The sequence below is a fragment of the Chenopodium quinoa genome, unplaced genomic scaffold, assembly GCF_001683475.1.
Source record: "Chenopodium quinoa cultivar QQ74 unplaced genomic scaffold, ASM168347v1, whole genome shotgun sequence".
NCBI lineage: Eukaryota > Viridiplantae > Streptophyta > Magnoliopsida > Caryophyllales > Amaranthaceae > Chenopodium > Chenopodium quinoa.
In genome coordinates, this window is record NW_018743050.1 from 66,305 (window position 1) to 75,218 (window position 8,914).

Genomic DNA, 8,914 nt, shown 5'->3' on the forward strand with positions numbered 1-8,914 from the left:
GAAGAATATCAAAAGGAAAAAATTGTTTTTGACATAGAATCAATAAAAGGCAACTTTGAAAGTTTCCCGAGAGGACAAGATGAACAAAAAGAACTACAAGCCTTATTACAATCAATAAAATTTTGACTACTTAAAGATCTAAGGATGGCATCTCCAGGATGTCCTAAGCGCCTATGCCAAAGATCGGATGAAATAGCAGTGAAATTGGAGTGATTGACAGAAGAGTTGTCTTGATTGTTTGAAAAAATGGGATAGAGATCACCGGTACTGTCACGTCTCATTAGTGTGGCCCCCGTCTGTAAGTCATGCACAGAAAACCCATGAGGATCAAAGGCAATGGAAACCATATTATCAGTGGTAAATTTACGGATTGAGATCAAGTTCTTTATCAACTTAGGAGCATGCAAAACATTTTTTAAGGTAAAGGGAGGGTATGGGTGAGGCAAAGTAGTACTACCATGACCAATAATCGGAATTAAATCACCACTACCAACAACAATGTTATCATTTTTAATGCTCGAATTGACATAAGAGGAGAGAATACCTTGATCCGCGGTCATATGAGCAGTGGCACCGGTGTCCATATAGTAATTGCTATCCGATTTTCCCAAATTTGCAAGCATGTGCATAGCCGCTTCAATGTCAGTTGGGGACGGATTTATTGCACTGTAGGCCTGTGGATGCTGGCCCAAAATTCCAGGCCCACCTGACTTGGGGTTGGAAGAAGGAGCCGGTGGTCTAGAGGCCCAAGATGAAGCAGGGTATGGGCATGGTGGTCTGGGCCACTGACCGGTCCATGGGGTCCATGAAGGAGGCCATTGCTTCGCATTTGCCGAACCAGAATTATGGGCTGGACCGCCAGAATTACGAGCCTTATTATTTGAATTTTTCGAAATTCTTGGTTTATGCTTGCTGTTTTTGGAGGAGGGTCGGGAAGCAGAGGACTCTGTTTGGTGGCTGCTGCCGGTGGTGGAGAGGAGGGCCGTCGTTGGGCGGCTGGTGGCATCGGATTCCTTGGCAAGGCGGTTCTTAATGGTTCTGTCGGCGAGCTTGAGACGGGAACGACAACTTTCAAAAGTGGGAAGAGGTTCTTGATTTTGAATAAAATCAACCGTGCCGGCATAAGCTTCAGGGAGGCCGGCTGTCATTTTGAGGATGAGACGAGTATCGGGAATCGGGGCATCGACATCCGCAAGACGATCGGCAAGGGATTTGATGTGATTACAATAGCCGTCAATAGAGGTAAAGGTCTCGAAGTCAAGGTCAGCGAGTTCTTGTTCGAGATGGGAAGCCCGGGATGCTTTGTTGTCTTGAAACATGGACTCGAGACGAGTCCAAGCACCTTAAGCGGTGTCATCTTTAAGAAGAATGGCAGTGAGAAGAGCAGGGGAGATGGAATTGGAGATCCAATTGAGGACCGCGGCATCCAAGCGTTTCCAGAACGCAAGGTCAGTAGCCTTGGAGGCCTCATATGCTGCTCGTTCTTTCTCCTCCGTAGGAGGAATAATATGACTGTAAAGATCATGAACCCTAACAAGCACCTTGAAAAGGGCTGCCCAAGAGTAATACATCCAAAGTGATGGGAATGAGGGACTTGACGTTGTTAACGTTCAAGGCTGGGTGATACTTTGATTCTGCCATGGGTATATGCAGCGGAAGAAAGAAGATCAAGGAAGGGGAAAGAGGCAGGAAGCTGGGCGAATTTTGTTAGGGAAGAGGATGAAGGATCGAAACCCTATCTGATACCATGAAAGATTATGATCGTTGATCTTTCTCATTAACCGTGTGAAGAATATATACAAGTTACAATAGCAAACTTAGGCTATAATTATGGTAACAAACTAGGAAAGGATATACTCTAAATATACACTTAACTAACTAAGATATATCCTAACAATTTTAATCCCATATTAATGCAACACAATTAAACTATTTTTTGGTCGACTTCTCATCAATATTACATAATTACAAAAAACTTGCGATACATTTCTTGATGATTACGAGGTATTAATATATTTTCCATTGCTTTATAAAAACTCCAAGACATTATTTAATTGTAAGTGATACACAATGATGTATAGTATAATGATAGTTAAAGCATTCCACCGCTTCTAAATGATTTATACATTACTAATTATTATGTTATGTCACTATGTGTAATTTATAATAATACAATTTTCAATATACTTCTTCCGTTTTTTTTAATTGCTACAGTTTTCCATTTTAGAAATTTATAATTAGTTACAATATTTTTTATTTTTTTATATTTTGTTTTCTCTATCTCTCTCCTACTCACATGGATCCATCTTTTTTTTTTCTATCTCATCTTTAAAAAGTGTCTTAAAAACTGTAAAAATAAAAGTATAACAACTAAAAAATTGGAGAAAGTATTTTTGGTTAATGTATTTCTACAACCAAAAAATTAAAAAGGAAAGAAGAAGGAAAGAAAGAAAGAAAGAAAGAAAGAAGATGGTATGCCCAATTCTCAATCTAATGTCGGCTCAATGTATGACCAACTTATTTTTGCAAAATGACAAATTCTTATTGATATTTATTTTATTTTAAGTTAGGTGGGCTAAAGTTATAATTGAGCACTAGGTTAATCCCGTGCGATGCACGATTTTATAATAAGAATTGAACACATATTGAAATAAAATAACTATTTCCTCCGTTTTCCTAATTAATTTTTGATTAAATATGAATATACAATTCCCAAAAGTGCATAATTTTCATATTTAATTAGGAAATTTCAATTAAATTATATTATTAACTATTGTTAACAAATCATAAATAACTAAATAACATAATATCTATAGAAAACCAAAAATTCTAAAATTCAAATGGAATTTAATTTTCAAAGCAATGTTAAATAGGGTAGCTTGTAAAGGAAAAATATGACATCATCCATGTATTTTGGAGGGAAAAAAATAAAATAAGAAAGTGACACGTAGGCAATGATGACATCAGCGGTTGTTACTTTAGTATATATATATAGATAGATAGATAGATTTGAGCATAAATTAGATATTTGATCTAAAATCATTTTGAATAGGATATTACATATTTGGAATTTGCAATAAGTATGATATTTGTATCCGATAAATTTGAAATCCGAATTATTATATGATTATTATGTTTCTTAAAGTATTGTCATCAATAATGAAAAATTTTAATATAGGTTTTTTTTTTTAAAAAAAAAAAATTATAGATAAATAATATAGAGTACTCGTTTGTTTTATTTATTTGATTTTTACTTATATATATATATATATATATATATATATATATATATATATATATATATATATATATATATATATATATATATATTTTGGTGTTTAGAGAACCACAAGGGCGGGGGTGAGAATCGATCCCAGACTCTAACCACTTGAGCTATCCCTTACTCTCAAAATTTATATATTTTAGTTGTAAATTAAATATGATAGCTCTTATCAAAACTTATTTGAATTTATTTTTTCTAAACCTATCTTGTCTAAATTTGGAATTGAGTTTGATAAAATAAGACCTTAACATAAGTTTGTGAATAAAAAGGCAAACCATATCATCTCAATTAATTAATAAATGATCATTTGGTAAAGAAAATAATGTACACAACCAATCCTAGTGGTAAAATAAATGAAAAGTTTCGTTCATTACACTAATATATATATATATTTATGTCATAGATTATTAATTTAATACCAAATATAGAAATGTATTACGGAGTAATGTTTATCTGTAACTCATTAGGGCTACAAATATCCTTAGTTCATTACCTTTTCTTTAATTTTTTAAAAGAAAATTTAGATTCGAACTCGTGACCTTTGTGTTACGCTAGCTCTTATACCATGTTAACGGACCATCTTAACCAAAAGCTTATATTGATGGTTGAGATCGTACCCAAGAATATGTTTTATACTCTATCAAGACTGAAATCCTTTAATTAGGTTTAAAAAAATAAAAAACCAGGAATAGGCAAAATTCTAGACATATGGATCGAATATTTGTTACCCAAACCATATCCAATTGTAATCAGTATCAGATCAAATCCAATGTGAATCAAATTTTTTAACATTTTGATCTTCAAAAAGACAAAAGGTTTTGCATGGCCTTAAGCTAAATTGTGTCAATTTTGCTTTGAAATACATCAACATTAATTTTGTATATTTATTAAATGATTAAGCTCATACTACTCAAATAAGCAAATCAAAAGGTTAAAGACTAACTAACTCACTCATGGTTGAATCAAATCGTGTTATCGTATATATCAATGCAAATACATTGCCAACATCAATCTTAAGTATTTTAAGCATTGATGTCAATTGTCATGAAGATTCTAAAAGAGCATTCGAGCTAAAAATCCTAATACAAAACTTGATTTTTTTTTTTTTTTTTTTGAGGAACCAAAACTTGATTATATGATATTAGTATCCGATCTGAAATTGATATTCGAATATCTAAGGGCCTGTTTTCATTAACTGAACTGAGCTGAACTGAACTGAACTGAACTGAGGTGAGCTGAACTGAGCTGAGCTGAACTGAGCTGAACTGAACTGAACTGAACTAAATTAAACTAAACTAAACTGAACTGAACTGAATATTTTATAAGAGAAGGAAATTAGGAGCTGAGTTGAACTGAACTGAACTGAATTGAACTGAACTGAATTGAGCTGAACTGAACTGAACTGAACTGAATTTCAACGTAAGAGAACATGCCCTAAGTTATTATACAAGTATTGGACTATTACTTCCCTTAAAAAAATGTCAACAACAGTATCTGATAGTCCAAATGATTAAATGTAATTTAGTTTTTTATTTTTATTTTTTTTCAACAACCAAATCATACCATACCATATATGTATATTAAGAGTCTGTTCTTTTCAGCTTAATTTTAGTTTTGTTTAGTTTAGCTCCTAATTCCTTTCTCTCATAATTAATTCATTTCAGCTCTATTCAGTTGAATTGAGTTCAGCTCCAATCAATTCAGTTTAGTAAATCAGAACAGACCCTAAGACTAAAATCTTTTAACTTTGAATTTTCGTACATCTGTAAAATAAAAAAAAAAAGAAGGTATAATACACACAATTTTGGATGTTTAAACTGGATGTTTGCCACTTAAAATCGACTTGAGAAATGAATATAAGATTGGGAATCGATATCTTACATTATTAAATTAGATACATATTAGAGTTTTGAATTTGTATATACTACTTCTGTTACATATTATGTGTCAAATAATATCTAAAAATTGCACATAATCTAATATATATAAATAAAGAGGCATTTTTGGAGAGCATTGGGAGCGCCACATAAGCGAAGGTATATTTTCGACCAATTAAAAATTAGATTTCTATTTTATTTTAGAATTAAAAAAATTACTCGCCACCTAAACAAAAGTGACGAATGAAATTTTAAAATTTTGCCACGTAGGTAAAAACGACGAATAGTAATTTATTAGGATTTTAATTATTTAAGAACACTAAATTTATCATTTTTATTTGTTACAAAACTAAAAATTATCTTTAGATATTAGGATTTATATTATTTAAAAAACTAAAATTATATTTTGATATTTAAAAAATATAAATTATCATTTGATGTTAATGATTTTATGTAAATATCTGATAATATGATACTTTCATACAAAATTTTAAAACTTATAATGCAAGAAAAAAATTAAGAGATCACCAAAAAATATTGCATCACACGCCACATAAGCAAAAGTAATATTTCGACCAATGAAAAATTAGATTTATATATTAATTTAGAATTTTAATTTTCAGTCGCCATTTAAGAAAAAATAAACAGATGAAATTTGAGAATTGTAAACAAAAAATAGTAGTTTAAGATTTAAATTATGAAAAAAAACAAAAATTATCTTTTATATTATCTTTTACATTAGGATTTATATTGTTTTAACAAATAATTAGAAATTAAAAAATATATTTTGATTTAATGATTTTATCTAACTATCCGATGAATGAGATAATATTTATTTCAATTTATAAATTCAAGTTCTATATATGTAAAATTTGAATAAGAATAATTTAAAACTTAAAAAAATATTTTACCTTAAATTAATGTTAAAATAATAGAATAGAAAATAAAAACAAAAAATTATTAAGAAATTTAAAAAAAAATATACAAAATGAAATATTTAAAAATGTGCATCGCACGGGCTTACATTCATAGTAATGATGTAAAAATCAGCAACAAAGCTGACCAAATAGCAACATTCATAATAAATTTTTTAATTTTAAAACCACAAAAAAGATGGAAAATATTATTAGCACCAAAAAAAGTTCAAATAGATTTATTTTACTAAAAAAATGATTTCACCACCCTTTAACAGTATTTTTTCAACCAATTAAAAATTAGATTTCTATTTTATTTTAGAATTAAAAAAATCACTCGCCACCTAAACAAAAGTGACGAATGAAATTTTAAATAAAAACGACGAATAGTAATTTATTAGGATTTTATTTATTTAAGAACACTGAATATTATCATTTTTATTTTTTCCAAAACTAAAAATTATCTTTAGATATTAGGATTTATATTATTTAAAAAACTAAAAATTATATTTTGATATTTAAAAAATATAAATTATCGTTTGATGTTAATGGTTTTATGTAAATATATGATGATATGATACTTTCATACAAAATTTTAAACTTATAATGCAAGAAAAAAATTAAGAGATCACCAAAAAAATATTTATATACAAAATGTATATAAAAATTCGTGCATCGCACGCCATATAAGCAAAAGTAATATTTCGACCAATGAAAATTTAGATTTATATATTAATTTAGAATTTTAATTTTTAGTCACCATTTAAGAAAAAATTAACTAATGAAATTTGAGAATTGAAAACAAAAAATAGTAATTTAAGATTTAAATTATGAAAAAAAAAACAAAAATTATCTTTATAAATTTATCTATTTATTTATAAATTAATATTTATAAAGATGAATGAGGTAATATTTATTTCAATTTATAAATTCGAGCTCTATATATGTAAAATTTGAATAAGAATAATTTAAAACTTAACAAAATATTTTACCTTAAATTAATGTTAAAATAATATAATAGAAAATAAAAACAAAAAAAATTAAGAAATTACAAAAAAATATACAAAATGAAATATTTAAAAACCGTGCATCGTACGGGCTTACATCTAGTATATAATAAAGGTAGTAACTTTACTCATCCCTAAGCTAAATTGTGCTCATTTTGAGTTGAAATTTGAATATATCAACACTAAATTGACTAATTTCTTAAACAAAAAAGGTCACCTTATCTATATAGATTAGCGAATTAAAAGGTCGAACACTAACCAACTCACTGTATTGATTGATTCATATCGTGTTATCGCATCGATTCAATTCGCTACATTACCGACATCCATCTTAAATATAGTAAGCATTGATGTCATCTGTCACGGAGAATCTAAACGAGTATTCGAGCTAAAAACCACAATACAAAATTACAAAAAAATGATCATCAATCAAAGTTCAAAAGAGATAGACATTAACAACCGAATTTCCTTGACGTGTTCCTTGAGTTGGAAGAAAAGTAGTGGACGCCTCTATCTTTTTCTTTATTAAATCAATTTCAAACAGACATTTTGCCTTTTTTTAAGGTGACAATTAAAGTTGACTAATTGCTTAACCCCTTGTAATTTAAGTAGCTTAATTCACTACCCATTAATTTCATTGCATTTGTATAAAACCCCTTTTTGCTGTAACAAAAACCTAAAAACCCTTTCCTAATTCAGGTACTCTTCTTACTCTGATCATTCTATTTTTCTTAATCTTTGTGCCAAGTTTTGATTTTGTTCATACCCATTTCAATTTAACTCTAAAGTTGATATTTTTTGTATTTTTTTTCCAATAATTTCTTCCCAATTTTTAATTTTGTCTTAGCCCATGTTGATTTCAGTTTATTTATTGATTGAATTGATGTTGCATGATATATTCAATAAATATTATTTGATGGAATTAATGAAATTATTATACAGGTTGTTGATATGGTAGAATCTTTTATTTCTATTTTGATTTAGTGATTTGTATCAAGCTGAATCTTTGTCGTTGGTTTTAAGTTCTGATCATTGTCCATTATTATGAAGGTAGTTTGATGTTTGTTGGGTTTGGAATTTTGGATTGTAATGGATTAATTTGTTTTTTTTTTATTGTTTCATTGTTTGTACTATTTATTAAAAAATTAATTGCTGAGTATTAAATAATGATCGTGCTTTTAAATTAAGGGTCAATTAGAAACATCTCTATCATCAAAGGATAAGGTTGTGTACATCGATCTGCCCTTCTGACCGGGCCATTGTCAAGAACCTCTTTGGAGGCACTAGGGTAATATGAGTATTGCTGTAATATTTCGTGTGTCGGAAAAATGGAATCATAGAGTGTTATTTCCTCAAATACCATGTATAAGAAGCTAGAACATTTTGTGTTGGATACCAAAAAGAAGCTAGGAGAAGAACATTTTGGTAGTAAGCCTAGTATGTATGGTGGAGACATGAGGAGGCCGAACATGGATGGGGTTGGACCGAGAATAGCTGTGTTTCTAATGGGAAGTAAGGGAGGCTAAACCATGCTTAACAACTACTTAATACAGGAGGGGTTCTAATTGGGGTTGTAGTAGAAATATCTTGTTTTACTATTTGACATTTATTTAGAAATTAGAATATCCTTATAAAGTATGACTATTAATTCATAATGAAGGATCATATTTGCTTGATAATTGTTGTTTAAGTTCCTATAGCATTTGATACCTTTGTGGTCAATTTCATTATGAAAGACTTCTTACAAGATTAAGACAAATTGCTTATGAGATATTTTCTTGGCACTTTGTATTGATTATTTTTGTATTCACCGTTCTTGGTCAGATTTGTGAC

The 8,914-nt window shown here is 29.3% G+C and overlaps 1 protein-coding gene across 1 annotated transcript; it reads right to left on the bottom strand.

Moving 5' to 3' along the window:
* On the bottom strand, positions 1-1,874 carry LOC110730802. Its single transcript, XM_021910625.1, has 2 exons — positions 545-1,874; positions 1-296 (listed from the first exon to the last, which is right to left on the bottom strand). Exons 1-2 carry the CDS (start codon positions 1,317-1,319, stop codon positions 271-273), a joined length of 801 nt encoding a protein of 266 aa, XP_021766317.1. The 5' UTR covers positions 1,320-1,874; the 3' UTR covers positions 1-270.
* Between the last annotated feature and the right edge of the window lie 7,040 nt (positions 1,875-8,914).

Coding starts and splice junctions, on each gene's coding strand:
- LOC110730802 (XM_021910625.1), bottom strand. CDS start 1,319: ATGTTTCAAGACAACAAAGCATCCCGGGCTTCCCATCTCGAACAAGAA. Junction 297..544: donor TCATATGACCGCGGATCAAG/GTATTCTCTCCT, acceptor CATGACTTACAG/ACGGGGGCCACACTAATGAG.